The sequence below is a fragment of the Panthera onca genome, chromosome C1, assembly GCF_046562875.1.
Source record: "Panthera onca isolate mPanOnc1 chromosome C1, mPanOnc1 haplotype 2, whole genome shotgun sequence".
Classification (NCBI taxonomy): Eukaryota; Metazoa; Chordata; class Mammalia; order Carnivora; family Felidae; genus Panthera; species Panthera onca.
Window position 1 is genome coordinate 33,294,738 of NC_138346.1, and position 17,287 is coordinate 33,312,024.

The 17,287-nt window shown below is 36.4% G+C and overlaps 1 protein-coding gene and 1 non-coding gene across 2 annotated transcripts in view; both read right to left on the minus strand.

Annotated features, from left to right (window-relative positions):
• Positions 1 to 844: 844 nt before the first annotated feature.
• Positions 845 to 17,287, minus strand: part of FAM117B (family with sequence similarity 117 member B) — a 95,080-nt gene continuing 78,637 nt past the window's right edge. Inside the window, exons 5-8 of the mRNA XM_060622985.3 lie at positions 14,639 to 14,782; positions 12,940 to 13,165; positions 10,773 to 10,893; positions 845 to 4,760 (exon numbers count right to left, since the gene is read on the minus strand). Coding sequence (XP_060478968.1) covers positions 4,442 to 4,760; positions 10,773 to 10,893; positions 12,940 to 13,165; positions 14,639 to 14,782 — 810 coding nt within the window. The 3' untranslated portion in view covers positions 845 to 4,441. The remainder of the gene's footprint in view (positions 4,761 to 10,772; positions 10,894 to 12,939; positions 13,166 to 14,638; positions 14,783 to 17,287) is intronic.
• On the minus strand, positions 13,518 to 13,624 carry LOC132673943 (U6 spliceosomal RNA). The gene has a single exon (XR_009608277.2). It is a non-coding gene; the product is annotated as a U6 spliceosomal RNA (small nuclear RNA).

Below are 17,287 nucleotides of genomic sequence, written 5' to 3' on the forward strand. Positions count from 1 at the left end.
TGTGGTATATTTAGCGAAGCAAAGGAAAAAAAAATCAAATAAATAGGGGAAGAGGGGTATACCCAACTTGAGATCTAAATTTTCTCCTGTCAACCTCTTTAAGAGAAAAGAATGGGAGGAAAATTTGGAACCAATTTGAGATTCTCTTTGCATTTGATGCTATATTACATTATAATGTAAATGTATATTCATTAGTTATCTCCAAATTCTCGTAAACTTTATCCCCCAGAAATAATTTAAAAAATTTTTTACAATGTAATTAGATGACTTTTCATGACCGACTGCTGTGGTAACTTTTTTACTTCATTTAAATGGTGTCCCTGCTTTCTAGGTGCTTCCTAGGTGCTTTCTAGGTCTGCAGCCTTCACTGGGACATATCTGACTAGTTCTGTTCTGTGCATACAGATTAAATCTCTGAACCTAAACAACTATCTTGCATGTATAAACCACTGTATCAAAGGAAGAACATAGCTGATTTAGAAAGAATAAAATACCAAAACAAAAAGAAAAGAATCCTCTATATGTACTTCAGGATAAAATTCAGTGACTGTCTCAGCTAAATCTCTAACAAACTATGAAGTATGGAATTACTTATAAACATGCATTATCTTTCAGTGTGCTTACCACTTACCACAAAGATCAGGTACTTTAAGTTCTAGAGCAAGTAAAGAAATAGTCAGGAAGTAATAATAACTGGTAATACTATATGTCCTGCTACTTAACACATTCATTTTCCTATACATTTGTGAAAAAGAATATTCTATTTGTAAATTACTTCAGGGTACATGTGTCTGAAAAGAAAATCTGAATTGAGGCAACATTCATAAAAGCACATAGAAAAAAATTCTCAAGAAGAACAGACTTTATTTTTAACATAAATGTTCTATTTTCTTGTGAGGCAGCAATAAGTGTTCAGATACAGGGAATACATAAGTACATAATAACAATATTTATCACCATTGGAAATGCTGTTTATTGGGAGATTTTTGTTAGAAAAACAAAATTTTAAAAAATTGCATTTTAAAAAGATTTACACAGCTTAAACAGATGAAAGATATAGACTTTAAAAAAACATAAATTATATTCAACAGGATTTTTTAAACAAAGTATTGTTCAGGGCTGCTCTACTTATTGTTAATTTAAGCAGAGTTAAACTTTAAAGTGCGAAGTATTCTTAGCTTTTTAAATGCAAATTCAGCACTTCCACTGGTCTGATTTTGAGACATCAAAATTCCAAGCATTAAGGAATGAATCTTAAGTTTAGAACAGTGAACTAAATTCAGTAATGTCAATTTTTCTTTTATTTCCTTTAACAAAAGAAAATCTTGACAACCCAGTCCTAATCTTGGACATACAGAAGGCTGTAAGTTCTGCCATTTTTTAAAATATCTCTTTTCCAGTACAAGCCAACCATTTAAAAGAAAAAAATGGGGGGGGGGGGGAAGAGCCTTTCTTGTTGCCAGTTATTCCACAGTTAGCAATAACACGTTCCAAAAGGCTGATCTGGTCTCTCATAAGTGTAAGAAGTATTTTAAACAAAATGAAGATTCTAGTTAAGAAATAATTTTGGCATCCATGCTCACCATATTAACCAGAGACAAAACAGATATTTTAAAAATATAATTGCTAACAAAAGCCACGACAAGTAGTAAGACTTAGTCATGATCAGAAACAATAAATTTTATGTTTTTATCATCACAAGGAAAAAAATCAAGAGTAAAAAATAACTTAAGACAAAGTAAATAACCAGAGAATACTTTTACGGAAATATATATGCTATTTCTTTTACTGCAATGGAAGTAAATTTATTTAAAACTTAAAAAAATTTAAATTATATTCCCACTGAAGCTATTCTAACTTATCTTCTGTATAGTTTTCTACAGAAATACAAGATAATCATGGAATGTAATTTTAGAAAATATTCTACTGGGAGTAGGTCCATTTAAAAAAAATCAGCCATCTGTGAACTAAGGGTTAAGCAAGAGCTGAATGGGACCTATGGTTAATATTTTTAAAGACTGCAATAAAGCTCATATGCTTAATAATTAGCCCTTTGGCACTGGCAGTTGAGTTGTCTGTACCTTGTACCTTTTTTATTCTTTCAAACCTCAGGCTCTATTTCTCCCAAACCCAAGGGGTATGTTTGGTTACCATACAATGCATTTACCTGCAAATTCACATTCTCCTTACAACCAAACATTAAAAGTTCTACTTATAAGACTCTGTAAATAATAACTCTTAAACCTGTTCTCCCATTCTGGCTTTAAATTACTTTAGATAAAGGATATATGAAACGCTATAGAAAGATGTCAATTACACAAACATGCACAACAGAGTAAAGAGAAAGATTGTTTATAAAGTGGCATTTTAGTTGTAAAATGCCCTTGTGATTTACAGGAATGGACAGAAGTAAGTGTAAAGTAAGGAAAAGAACACTGATTTAATGGAATTCAAGTAATCCAAAAACTGAGGATTTTTTTAAAAACTTGTTTTTAACTTCTTCCTCTTACCATTCATACCAACTCACCTGAGGAGTTTCAGCTTTTCTTCTGTACTTTTGATAGAGCAGTTTTCAGTGGTGAAATGGTTAGGTCAAAAGACATAACATATAAGGCAAAGAATCAAGGTTCTCAAAAAAAACCAACCAACCAGAAAATACAGACCCTGAATAACTGAGTTTTACTGATTTAGAAGCCACAAAGCACTAATTCCAAGCAAATTAGTTTTGTATGGAGAAGGTACCAAAATTTATCAGTGTTACCAAGTGAAACCGGACAGACTTATTCAAATGTTTGAATTTATCTAATCTGTATAAATACATCGCCATTTTAAACTTCACAGGGCATAATTTTAAATACTTAGATGTTTTAAAGGTGCATGAGTATAAGAAGTCCTTTCAGATTTATTGCTACCACTAAGTTTTCTTTGATGGTATATGTCTGAACAAATTGACGTATTAACCCTCTAAACTGTATTCCTTTTACAAGTATTAAAATTTTTTTCTCCCTATATGTATAGGAATATTAAATTATTGCATCATAGGTAGTATATGAAGGTCTTAGAAGGATGCTTTTTATCAACAGTGTTTGCTGGAACTCATTTTTAAAAAGAGCTGCTCCTTAATTTCACTACCACATACACAAACATGAAATAGTGTTGTCATGTGATATTGGCAGTGATTAAGATGAGCCTAAATCCAAAACTGTATGGATTTTTCAAAGAATCCTGTTGTTTATATGCTCCAAAGCTCTCTTTGCCTGTCTTCCATACTGTGTGGAATGCTGGAGAGAAAACTAGCAAAACCTGTAAGCAACATATCTCAGTGCCAACCACCATAAAGAAAATGTCAGTCACAAGATTCTGTGACTACGGATTGCTATTCAATGGATTACACTCCTGGCAAACTACTAACCCTGACCAAATCCACGAGACAACAACATCACAAAAGCAAAGGAGGAAATCCATGCACAGCCATTTTAGGACCTCTTGGAACTATGATACAGTGATGATAAAGGGAGAGCATGTGATAAAATATTTTGCAGAAAACCAAAGGGGTTCCTTACTCCTAGCTAGCAATCAACACTGGGTAGTTTCCTTCTGGCTCACTGACTTTTAAACCAAGTTCCAACAATGGGTGAGAAAGTATTAAAGCACTTGTCTCCAGACTATAATTTTTCTGACCACATGGTGAAATGTGTACAGGAGTAGTGAAGAAAACAACAGTTTTACAAGTATTTCACCCAAAGCACAAACTTCTGACATCCAAAAACATAAATCACATAATGTACTATTATTTAATATTGCTTTTTATCTCTGGTTATATATTTATTCAATGCATTTACCTATCAATTCTTGTTTGGGAGAAGAATATAGTCATGAGATTAAGATTGCTGGGAAAATGTCAACAATCCCTTTGGTCCCAAAGCTGAAAACAGCTGAGAAAAGCACACATCTAGAAAGGGAAACAAGAAACAAGAGGCCACCAAAGAATCTTTGAACATCCTGTCTGCTACGTTTCAGAAAATGTAACATTGGTATTATAAAATAGTCATTTTCATATAAAAGATGGTTCTTGCAGCATCATTCACGTCTCCCTTCAGGAATTATGTTTGCAGGGATCAATTTTTTGTTTTTGTTTTTAAAGAAGTTTAATTTGAAAACAAAAAAACAATGTGATATTGGCCCTCCAAAAGTAAAGAATGAGACCTTTTTTGTTTCAATCAGTGCTTTCAGAAAAAGCAGGCTAAGCAACGAGGGCTGGCCTTCATGAGTAAGCAAAGCCATCAGAGGGCGCTGCTTTCTTCCAGAAGTCATACTGTGACACATCACCATGGGAAGTGGGAGCACATCACAGCCGACTGGGAGTGCGCGATGCCATCACAATGAAATGATCTGAGGAGGTTCTCAGTTGCCCAGAAAAATGGCCACACAGTCTTGTGACCTATCCTTCAGCTTCTTCAATTGGCTCTGGTGGTGGAAGTAGAGAGGCCGATGGCATGACTGTACTTGTTCCTCGAGAGACCCGGTCTTGCTCTGTGTTTGTAGACAGGGAGGCCACAGCAATAGGCTGCAGCAGAGTGGTTGTCATACCAGTGGTAACTGTCAGACTGTGCCCAGAGCCCTTGAGAGTAAGATCTGGTGTGGGAAGGAGTGGCTTGAGGATGCTGACGAGGCAGAAGGCAGAACCGCTTTTAGGAATGAAATTCACCTTGTTTTTGTCAGGACAGTAAAAGGCTGGGATTTCATGAAGCTGTTTTGGCCTAGGCATAGAACAGACAACCCAGTAATTTTAAGTCACAGAACACTGGAAGTAATTTTTTTTTTTCTAAACAGATAACGTATAGATAATGAAAGGAATATAAAACTCAAGTTATGTCAAAAGCTCCAAATGTTACGGGCCAAAGTGGAATTAGACACCTAATTCAAAATAAGTATCTTAGAATGCCAGAAGTACATCATTCATCTCTGCTGCTTTCAGTTCCCTGGAGAGCCCCCTGCAGCATTCAGGTGACTCAGGCTGACAACCAACTGTATCTCAATGAAGATTTAAGACAGCCATTATGAATAAAGAATTTCCTAAAGCAAAAGAAATTCTAGATGTTTAAAGACAAAAATATGTTCCACTACATTTTTTCCAAAACCTGTACTATTTTGAAGGGAGAAAGCAAGTAAATTAACGACATACAATGTCCATCTTTTGCTAAATTCCACCCCTGTGTGACTCAACTTCAGTGGGCATGAGTTTTCAAGTGTGCTTAAAAATCTCTTTGGAACAATTTTTTTAGTTAACCATGATGGTTTTCTGAAAAACATAATGGAAATATAAAATCAAAATCAAATTATTCATTGTCCCTTCCTGTCCCCAGGGGCTCCTGAAAACTCACCCAAATGGTTGGAAAAAGATACTAAGTATTACTGATATTTTGTGAAAATAAAGATATTAAAAAATTCAACTGTTAAAGTAACATGGAAATGCCACAAAATTAAAAAGAAATAAAGTGGGAGAACCTAAATACATCAAGATTCAGATGGAACAAGGTAATATGATCACATGATGAAAGTACGATTCTCATCTCTCCTAATGAAATTTAAAAAATTAAAATTTAAGTGCGCCAAGTCTGCACCAGATTCTGGGGATCCAAAAATGAAACCATCTACAAGGAGACAGACTAAATATGTAGTTCTTGGGGGGAGGGAGATGCTGGGAATAGGACTGTATCTCAACATAATTAATCTCATTTGTAATCTTACATGTTTTATGCATTTAAAAACATTATCAGGGGCACCTGGGTGGCTCAGTCAGTTGGGAGTCTGACTCTTGGTTTTGGTTCAGGTCATGATCTCACGGTTTGGGAGTTCAAGCCCTACATCAGGCTCTGCGCTGACAGCGTGGATTCTCTTTCTCCCTCTCTCTCTCTGCCCCTCCCCTGACTGCACGCTCTCTCTCAAAATAAATAAATAAACTTAAAACAAAAAAAAAAAAATGGGGCGCCTGGGTGGCTGTTGATTGAGCATCCGACTTCGGCTCAGGTCATATCTCACACTCTGTGAGTTCGAGCCCTGCATCAGGTTCTGTGCTGACAGCTCGGAGCCTGGAGCCTGCTTCAGATTCTGTGTCTCCCCCTCTCTCTGCCTCTCCCCTGCTCATGCTCTGTCTCTGTCTCAAAAATAAAAATAAAAACATTTAAAAAAAATACAAATAATAAAAACATTATTCAGAGAAGTTACAAATTACTTCAAAGCATCCCTAATCTTTGCCAGACTGCCAAAGGTGTTCACAGTACAAAAAAGCTCAAGAAGTCCTGTAAGAGGTCTGACAAATGTGATAAAAATGACTTGTAAAGGGGTTTAAAGGTAGCACAAGGGAGTGGATAACCTGTGGCAGAGGAAGAGGGAGAATTTTGTAGGAAGAAGGCTTACAAGGGAAGTAACATCTGAGCTGGGTCTTAAAAAATTAATAAGCAACAGTCCTGGGGAATGCGTGCCAAAAAAAAAAAAAGGAAAAGAAAAACCTCCAAGCAGACAATGCTTTTGATAGGCAGATTTTATTAATAGTGAATACTACCCAAGGACAGCTTTGATAAATACAATAATTTAAGAACAAAGAAATAATTTAATTGATGTTTTACTTGTGCAGTCTTCTTTCTTATATACAATGGAAACGTCAAGTAGTTTTAGGACCACAAGTGTATCTGGGTAGATGAGAGGTAAGAAGAGCACACACTGCTCTATTTTTACTATGTGAGAGTATGGTTTTCAATTCCTTAAAGAAGATAGGAAGCTGAGGTTAGATTTCTATTATTAAATTATGCTTGAATTTTCTTTTGAAGGTGGAAGCACCAACCTCCCCCACCAAACAAAACAAAACACACAAAAAAACAAAACACACAAAAAAAACAAAACACCTTCCTTTGTCCCCTCTTCCAGCCACCACCCCAACCTACCAAGAGGAATCACTCCTGACCTCTAACATTTTTCTAGGAGCTTAATTATTAACCAAGAAACAGATTATCCACTCCTGGCACACATGACCTATACCTATGCTAATAGAAGCTGCAAGTACTAATACAACTTCAAAGCTTCAACTTAGTAACTATAAACACAAAAAAAAAAAAAAAAAATCTCAGAACTAATTTAAAATTTTTATTTTTCCTTAAGGATTATTCCAAAAAAATTGTGTCTCAAAATAGATATAACTGTTTACAAGCTGGCTTTCTGAAAAACTGATGGGATAGGCTGGATAATAATTATAGATATTCTTATACTGATGCAAGGAATTCTTTCCTGTTTTAAAAGACTTATGTAATTTTTTTTTAATGCAGGAATTAATTATCAGCAAAGAAAATGCTGGGTCCGAGTTACTTATAATTGGAAGAAGGGAGAGAGGGAGGATCATGTTATATTTTTTAAAATACTTCTATACCGCAAAAAGGCCAAAATACTTAGGAGTCTAAGGTAACTAAGGCCAAAGAATTCATTAGTTTGGCAGAAGAAACAGCATATTAGACTTCCTTTAAAAAAGGAAAAGTGCAGACGACATAACTATGGTACGTGCTATAACACAAAGAATATAGAGACCGAAAGAAATACAAAATCTGGTATAAATTCTGGTCTAAATACAACCACCTATTTGCATTCAGGTAAATAAACATACATTTCTAGAAACCAGAGATCAAGCCTCACCCCACTCCAATCTCCAGTTCCTATCAGAGTTACTTCCTTCAAACCAAGAGTTAAAGAGAAGAGTATTCCTCAAACAATGATTAAATAAACTCAAAACTTTTAATTTGGACCAATAATCTATATTTGTTTGTTGCGAGTGTGCCCAGTGGATTTTGCTCTCATTTTGACAGAGGTAGTGCAAAAGAGACGAATTTTTTTAGACTTTGAGTAATTTATTGATAAAAAAGTTAAAAATACCTCTAAGAAATCCACTCTTGGGTTACTGCTATTTTTGTTTTGGTATATAATGAAAATGCTTAAAAACGCTAGACATCCTTTGTATCAGTATAATTTGTAACAAACTATGTACACTATAAAAAGAGCAAGTTTACCCTTCTTTTTTTTAATTTTTTTTTTTTTTACATTTATTTATTTTTGAGAGACAAAGAGAGACAGCGTGAGCAGGGGAGGGTCAGAGAAAGAGGGAGACACAGAATCCGAAGCAGGCTCCAGGTTCCAAGCTGTCAGCATAGAGCCCAACGCAGGGCCTGAACCTACAAACCATGAGATCATGACCTGAGCTGAAGTCGGACGCTTAACCGACTGAGCCACCCAGGTGTCCCGCAAGTTTACCTTCTAATAACAGATGCATGTGCCATAAAACATGTAACATGTCAGGGTTTATCTTCTATTTCTTTGATCCATCTATCTATCCATATACACACACATACTCTTCCCTCCCTTTAGACACAAATAATGTAGCAGTATATACATAACTCAGACATTAAGTCCTGAGAAAACTTCCAAATCCAAGAGATTAAGGCAGATACCACAGGACACCAACCTACATAACAAATATTCACACAAAGTCATTTATTACAGAAATTCAAACTACTTTTGAGCCAACCAACAATTTCTCTGCATTTGGGCAAATTTCAATGAGTAAATCAAAGAGCTCAACTCCAAAAACTTCCACTTGGACCATTTGATTTTTATTTAAAAAATTAAAAAAAAAAAAAAAAAAGGGATCATTGTATTAAGTTTATCTTGAGAGAGAGAAAGTGCATGTGCAAGTAGGGGAAGGGCAGAGAGAATCCCAAACAGGTTCTACCCTATTAGCTCAGAGCCTGATGCAGAGCTTGAACTCATGAATTATGAGATCATGACCTGAGCCAAAACCAAGATTCAGAGGCTTAACTAATTGAGCCACCCAGGCGGCCCTAGAATGATTCCCTCCCTCCCTCCCTCCCTCCTTCCTTTCCTTTCTTTCTCTTTCTTCCTTCATTTTTTTTCTTTCTTCCTTCCTTTCTCTCTTTCTTTCTTTCTTTCATGTTTATTTTTGAGACAGAGAGACAGAGAGAGTGTGAGTGGGGAAGGGGCATCAAAAGAGTGTCAGGGCAGAGTCCAACGTGGGGCTCAAACTGATGTACCATGAGATTGTGACCTGAGCCGAAATCAAAAGTCAGACATTTAACCAACTGAGTCACCCAGGCATCCCTTAAGAACTCTCATGGGAAAGTCTAAGCCAGCATCTGCAAATTGGGCATAAAAAGTATGAGGTATTTGTCAGACATGTATAGTCCAGGTCCTATCTCCACATTTAGGCATTAGGCCTAGGATGGGGCCTGGGAATCTGCAGTTTCAACTACTACTCCAGATGATTATGATTCAGGGAGTCCATGAAACAGATCTGGAGAATTCTACTTAAATTTTCAATTTGCTACAGTCAAGCTTTTAGAATGACAGTGACACAGCAGTTGCTAAAACAGAGTTTTCAATTACTGTCACAAAAGCAGATAGGAGACTGAGAGCTGGGATTTCCTAGCATAGAAATTAAGGGGATTCAAAAACAATGCTCTTTGTGTGGCAAAATTATTCAGAATTTAGATTAAAGGAAGCAGTGACAGGAGGAGCATACAGAGGAACAAAAGGATGCCATATTCCAAAATAATTCCAAGATGTTTATAATGGGGGAAAAAGATAAATTACATTGAGTCAGACAAGGTTGGACAATCTTCACACTGTGTTCCAGGTTTCATAAGTGAGAAAAAGCCAGAAGGCTGACTCTTATACATGCAGCCATAGTGAGACTGGAAGGTGAGGGCTAAGAACTACCAGCACATCCCCAAATAATGTTCATCACCTAATTTGCTATCTCACACACACCAACCATCCTATAGCCATCACTCACAAAGCAAGAAGCCATGAAAATATGAAGGCTACAATACCTTTTGAGACTCTGAGTCTAAAATTGCAGTGCTTGACTAAAGTACCAGCCAACCGAAATATAAGAGATCACATACCAATAGTACTAGATACTGCTTAAAATCCTGCCTGCTTCTTATGTTAGCTTTATCACAGGAACAGGAGTCTGTTACTATAATAGTAGCAGAATTGTTTCCTATACTGGCAGACAAAATATTTCTAATAATTTTTAAAGAATTAGAGACCAAAAGTACATAAAAACTGAAAGGAATTCAACCCTTAAAAGAAGGAAGACATACTAGGTGAGAGCCATGGTCCACCTTGAATAAATATACCGCTTAATTCAATGTGTGATGTTGACTGTATACAGGTTCAAAAGTAACAGCCACAGATGACACACTGGAGACAACAGAGGAAATGTGAAAAACAACTGGGTATCAGTTGATATTAAAGCATTACTGTTAATTTCGTTTGATGTGATAATGGTACTGTAGTTATATAGGAGTACTATGGTTACTTTTAGGAAACAATATTAAATTGTACTTAAGTATAATGATGTCTGCAACTTACTTCCAAACACTTTAGCAAAAACTACCACCACCACACACAGACAAAGCACATATAACATAATGTTAACTAGAGTCTATGCTGTGGATACATGGGTGATCACTGTACTATTCTTCAACTTATTTGAAAATTCTCATATGGACTCTTAAAAACTGAGAACAAACTGAGGGTTGATGGGGGGTGGGAGGGAGGGGAGGGTGGGTGATGGGTATTGAGGAGTGCACCTTTTGGGATGAGCACTGGGTGTTGTATGGAAACCAATTTGACAATAAATTTCATATATTGAAAGAAAAAAAAAAGAAAATTCTCATATGAAAAGTTATTTGAGGGGTACTTACGAGCATTCCTCAAAGACTTTGACCCTTTCACAGCCCTCAGGAGGTTCCCTTTTGAACATATAACTGTTGTTAGGTTTTGGTGAAGTTGCATATTTGGGCAAAGGAGAGTTGTTCCCATTCTCTGCAAAAAATGGCAGGCTGGATTACTAACAAACACTACCACATAAATGCAGTCATACTAAATTGAATTGTTCATGACATTCCCCCACACCATGAACTACTTGAGGGTAGGAACAGTGTTTTATCATCAACATCATCCCTCAAGATCTAATACAATACCAGGTAAAGAGGAGATAATTAATGTTTGTTAAATCCATAAAACAAAAAATTTTTCTTTTCCACTTACAAGTACTATAGCTTAAGCCTGTATCACTTAATCCACGGCACTGAATACTGATCTATCTTGCCCCCTTATTTCTTATACACCCAGCAGAGACTCATATGCCACTTCCTTACTTCCCAGTACATGTAACTGCGGTGGCTCTTCACTGGTTGCTTATCACTCACTCTTAGCTTGCCCTTCAGAATTTCTCGATTTCTCTGCTCCTCTGGTTACAATCTCTGCTCCACTTAGTTAGGAGCCATCTGTGCACTATACACCAAAGACTTCCTCGGGCCTATGAACTTCTCCATACCTAAGAGGTCCATCTCTGTTCATGTGCCAAAACTTTCTAGCTCAAAGTTTTGAAATCCTTTCAAATTAACCTTATCAAAGTGAATGCTTCTTTACTCTGGTATTCCTGTTCAATGTTGATGTCCTCAGTTTATACTTTAAAAATTCTTGATATGTTACCTAAGTGTTCTAAAACTTTCGGTTTGTGTCAACTAAGCTATAAATTTTTTGCTGGCAGTAGCACTGTGGTTCTATTTTCTTATAAAAGAAATTTCTTAAAAAAAAAAAAACTTTGTCTTAAAGTCAAAATATAGCATTACACAAAATTCATGAGGTTCCTACTTATTACTGAAGTAAAAGTAGAAAGTATGAGCCCTGAGTACCAGGAGCCATGCTAAATGGTTTACACTCACCACTCCTTTTAATTCTAAAAGTACAGATAGTAGTTAAAATGCAGATTCCTGATAAGAAACACACGGCCCAACCAAAAGATTTAATTCAGTTTCAGATTTAGATGCACACTGGAGTCACCTGGGAGCATCAAACACTCCCAGTACCTGTATTCTACATCCCCAGGGGCTGTAATTTAATTGCTCCAGGGTGTTTGCCTAGAATAACTATATATTACTTAACCTAGAAGCTGGCAAAATGGGTCCAAATAGTAACACTTACAATTGCTTATGGCTTTAATTGACTTCTTTGGGAAATCTTATGTTCTTTGCACTTGTTACAGTCTCAATAATTTAGGGAATTGATAGTAACAGCCAACTGTAACATTTTAGGAACATTCAACACACTGTGATTAATAGCTTCTAAATAAATGACTGCTGAACTGAGCTGCAGAATTTACAAATATATTATTGCTCTCAAGTACACACAGTAACTTGGGTTAGGCTAACAAAATATTGCCCTGATAGAGACAGAAGAAAGGTCATAGTTGTTTTAAAAAGTAAGAACATTAGAAATTAATATTCAAATAGCTTATGTCTCCAAGTTATTTTTAAGTTGCACAAGTAGTTCAATACTGTAAGGAAGCCCTCCAACCTTTTACTGTAGGCTTGCCTTCAATACTCATTTTGCATTGACATAAATCAGCCTAATTCTTGTTAGAAATTTCACAAAATCAGATTCTTAAAAAAAACAAACAAACACTAATTTGAAGGTTTCAAGTTCAATTAAAAATAGTAAGGTAGTAAAAACAAGACAACTAAGGCAAGAGAAAACAAAGTGCTTTTTCAGGACCAATGTTCATTTATACCAAAAAGAATGTTTCTCAGTAATAAGAGACTTGAATTAACAAGTAGAGAAAAGGAAAAAAAAAAAGGTACAAAAATAAAAGCCCATACACCCACCCAACCAGACCATCTCTTGAGCACCACGGTAAAACCTACTGTTGTATACTCTAATTTTTAAAAATCTATGTTATGAACGTATGTCAAAGTAATTACCTTAGTAGCCTTAAGTGTGTATGTTCTACTAGAAAATGAATAGAATGAATGATAAAATAGCTGGTGTTCATTTATCATCTGGCAACAAATTCCTCCTTCATTGTACCTTTATCCCTGGGATCAACAAGCAGGTCATCAGCTGAACAAGGGCTCTCTTCGCTACCTTCATTTGAGATGGTGAGGAAGGATGTGGGGGACACAGACTGAGAGCGGCTGCTGTTGTTGCTTCCCCTGTCTGCCCCACCAGGGGTCTGCGTGTCGATGCTGCGTGTGCTGCTGCTTCTCTGTACGAGGGGGGGAGGTGCACGATGGCCATCTGGAATATCTTGTGGCTGTTATAAAAATTTTTAAACATATGTATATTTATCACTGATTTTGAAACTCACCAGAAATGCACCCAATATCAACCTTCCCCTATTGTTCCAGATCACTCACAGATCAGAAATGCCCTACTAGGTCTAGCAGGAAAAAAACCTTCGTGCTGCTCCATTAGTGACATCCCTATCTAATATGACTGCCCTACTAAACACTGAGCAGCATATACAAAGACTCTATATTCCCAGGGTTTGGTATATGACAGATGGCCAGTGCTTGATGAATGATAAACTGCAATGAATTAGTTATCTTGTAGTAAGTATTTTTTATTTTTTATTTTTTTTTAATTTTTATTTATTTTTTTTTTTAGAAAATATGGAACGCTTCACGAATTTGCGTGTCATCCTTGCGCAGGGGCCATGCTAATCTTCTCTGTATCGTTCCAATTTTAGAATATGTGCTGCCGAAGCGAGCACAGTAAGTATTTTTTAAATCGTGAAGAATTGCCATGGTAAATGAGGAGAAATCTAGGTGTAACACCAGGTTCTATATTAGAAGAAAAGTTTATCCATTGTGTGAACTAGTAATACTTGATGACAGGTCCTGTTACCTTCTCCCTCTGCCCACTTCCCCCTGAAAGAGTTTTTCCAAAGAAACCTTCCTAAATGAGGGAAAGATTAATGGTAGCAATGCTAATTATAGGGGAACATCAAGGAGAACATTAAAAGGAAAGCTTGCGTGGCTCACTTAGCAGGAAAACCAGCTCCCTGGTACACCTTTAGTTCATTTATCTTTATTATATCAGGGAGTTACTCCCATCATGCAGTATGGACAAGAGGGTGTGGGGGGTTGTGTTTTCTCTAAGCTTAACCAACCTTTAATATCAGGGAGAGGATCTTAAGCATCAATAAAAATAATACTGCAAACCCCCCAATTCCTCTTTCACTGAAGAATGAAAGCTTAAATATACTCTGTAACATGCTTTTCAATATAAACAGGAAACTTCCTGTGCCTTATAGATGAATCATTCTTATGTCTTATGCGGATAATAGGTAAACAGAAGTGTACTTCATGATGATAAAGTCAATCAAACAATAACTCACAAACAATAAGGAACAGGTAGATTCATGCTTATAAAGTTTCTAAAGTCCTATCCCTCCCTCCCCAACAAGTTTTAATCTAAACTTATGCTACATGGAGTTGTAACAAATGAGAAGTGTATACCTATCTAGTGATCTTTAAAGATAAGCAAAAAGCAGTTTCTGTTCAAGGATCCAAATTTAAGTCATTATCAGTTGTCTCTATGAGATGCAAGGAAATTAAAACTTTTCATTAACTTGCCAAGGTCAAAATTTTTCAAGAGATAAATTTTCATTCTCTTTCAATGAGAGGAAAGAAACCTAAGTACATATGGAAAATGAAATTGTAATTTTTAAAATAAATGGAACAGTTAATGTGGAAGGACAATTTTAAGATACAAGATTACTTACTATAAGTTGTTCTTCCTTTTCCCCAGTCTCTTTAATTATTATTTCAATCTCCTGATTCAATCCTTCCACACTATTTCGGAACCGGGAACCTGTTGATTTGGTGATGGGAATTACTGGAATAAGTGCACTCTTTGGAACAGGAGCCTGAAGAAAAAGTGGTGGAGAAGGGAGAAAAGGGCTTTAATACACCACCTTTCAATTCTTTAGTTTGAAGCATACTTTTAGTTGACATGAATAACCCTAAATATATATCAAAATTAAGTTTAGAGGCCTCACAAAAAGTTATGAGTAACCAAACATGCTCCTTGATAAACACAAAATATAATTTAAAGCCAAAATCCCAATCAAGGTAGAATTTCAGAAGTTAATTCACACCCATGAGGGACTGTAAAGAGAGGAGGTATAAAGGAAAATACTAAAAGAATGTCTATCTCAGAAGTTTTTTTATGACTGTAACTGAATTCAGATTTTGATGTTGTTTTTTATTTTTTGAGAGAGAGAAACACAGAGACACAGAGTGTGAATGGGGGAGGGGCAGAGAGAGGGAGTCACAGAATCTGAAGCAGGCTCCAGGCTCTGAGCTGTCAGCGCAGAGCCTAACATGGGGCTCAAACTCACAAACCGTGAGATCATGACCTGAGACGAAGTCAGATGCTTAACCGACTGAGCCACCCAGGTGCCCTCAGAGTTCAGATTTTAGACAACGTAAAAGTCCTCTAGTGCCATAATTACCTATACTCGAGGAAAGGAATTTTTAAAAGGCAATTTATCAAAAAATATGTACACATTTTGGTTAGAAAAACAAAATCAATGTCAAAGTCCACATATAATAGCAAGATTGTAGAAATGAGAATAATTTCCCTATGAAATTTATTTATACTTTCACTGTAATTATTTTATTACATTTTGTTAAGAAAATTATATAATTCATATTCTTCTTTTTCCACTGGCACATTATTGCTTTTGAAAAGAAATAACTGATTATATATAATTAAAGGATATTACACGGTTTCCTAACAAGATACTCAAAGTAAAATATGAATAAGAATTGTAAAGGTATCTGCTAAAGTTAACAGCAACAGTGTGCCAAAAGATCATCTTGTATACCGTCTTGCAGTCTAGTAAAGAAATGTGATTAACCCACCCTTCATTTAGAGGGGTTTCTTTGAAAAACCTCTCTTTCAGGGGAAGGTGGGCAAGGAGACAAAGGTAACAGGGCCTCCAATCATCACTAGTTTCCATTCAATGGATATATCCCTGTTCTGTGATATAGAACTTAGTGTTAAAGCTATATTTCTCCTCTTTTATTCCTGCTCACCTTTATAAATAAGATTTTTTTAGAAATAAGCATAATACAGGGGCGCCTGGGTGGCTCAGTCGGTTAAGCGTCTGACTTCAGCTCAGGTCACCACCATCTCACGGTCTGTGAGTTCGAGCCCCGTGTCGGACTCTGGGCTGATGGCTCAGAGCCTGGAGCCTGCTTCCAATTCTGTGTCTCCCTCTCTCTCTGCCCCTCCCCCATTCATGCTCTGTCTCTGTCTCAAAAATAAATAAACGTTAAAAAAAAAAAAAAAAAAAAAAAGAAATAAGCATAATACATCAACAATCCTTGGAAAAGGCAAATTTCCATCCTTGGAAAATTTGTGAGAAAAAAGCTAAAGGGAAGCTTCAATCTGGAGTGGACAGAAAGAAAAGATGGAAGTGAAAAGGGAATAGCTAATATGAGAAGCTTGAGGGTATGAGGAGAAGATTGGGGAACAGAGGAATTAAAGGGGGGAAAATTAGAAGACATTATTAGAAGAAAATGATATTTGAAAAAGAATGTGAAAGGACAAGAAATTATTTTAAGAATAAAATACATAATAGGGAAAATACAAAATAAAAATTGTAGCTACTGTTTACTGAGCATCCATCCAGTGCGGGCCAGATACCACATGCCCTCTCACTTCGTTTTCAAGACCATTCTCTGAGGTGGGCTGCAGTGGTTCCCCTGTTACATGTGAGAAAAGTAAGACTCTGGGGCCCAACAGTAAGCAATGAGGAAGTGCTGCTGCTTATCCATCTCCTTATTGCCACTTCTCAAAAGAGAGCCTAGAACAGACATGATGCTTATTCAACAAGGCTTGTACTATGAAGTGAATGTCTGTGTCCCCTTTCAAATTTCATACACTGAAGTTCTAACCCCAAAGTGGCTATTATTTGGAGAAGGGAGCTGTAAGGAAGTAAATTTTGAGGTTACATAAGGATGGGGCCCCGGTCTAATATAAGGAAAGAAATAGTGAGGTGACAAGAAACGGACTCAGACTAAAGCAGTAAAGGGTTAAAAGAAATCTACAGCTCATGAGCATGGAGTTGAGAGCATATTAGAACATTTCTGTCACGCACTCATCCTACCTATGCTTGGACTCATCCTGTGTCAGGAAACAATGGCAGAGAACTGGTACAGACTAAGAAAAATCTCAGGAGTTAGTATATATATAACAAACTCAACTCTGAGCTTAATTTTCTCTTCTAAATGTCACAAAACAAACAACAGCTTGCACTGGATGCCATTTTCAGGCTGCTTTCAGACATGCATTTGGTTTATAACTGTTAAGTTACAGAAATGAAGGAGACTAGAAGAGGAGGATGCTCTGACAAGGTTGTTAC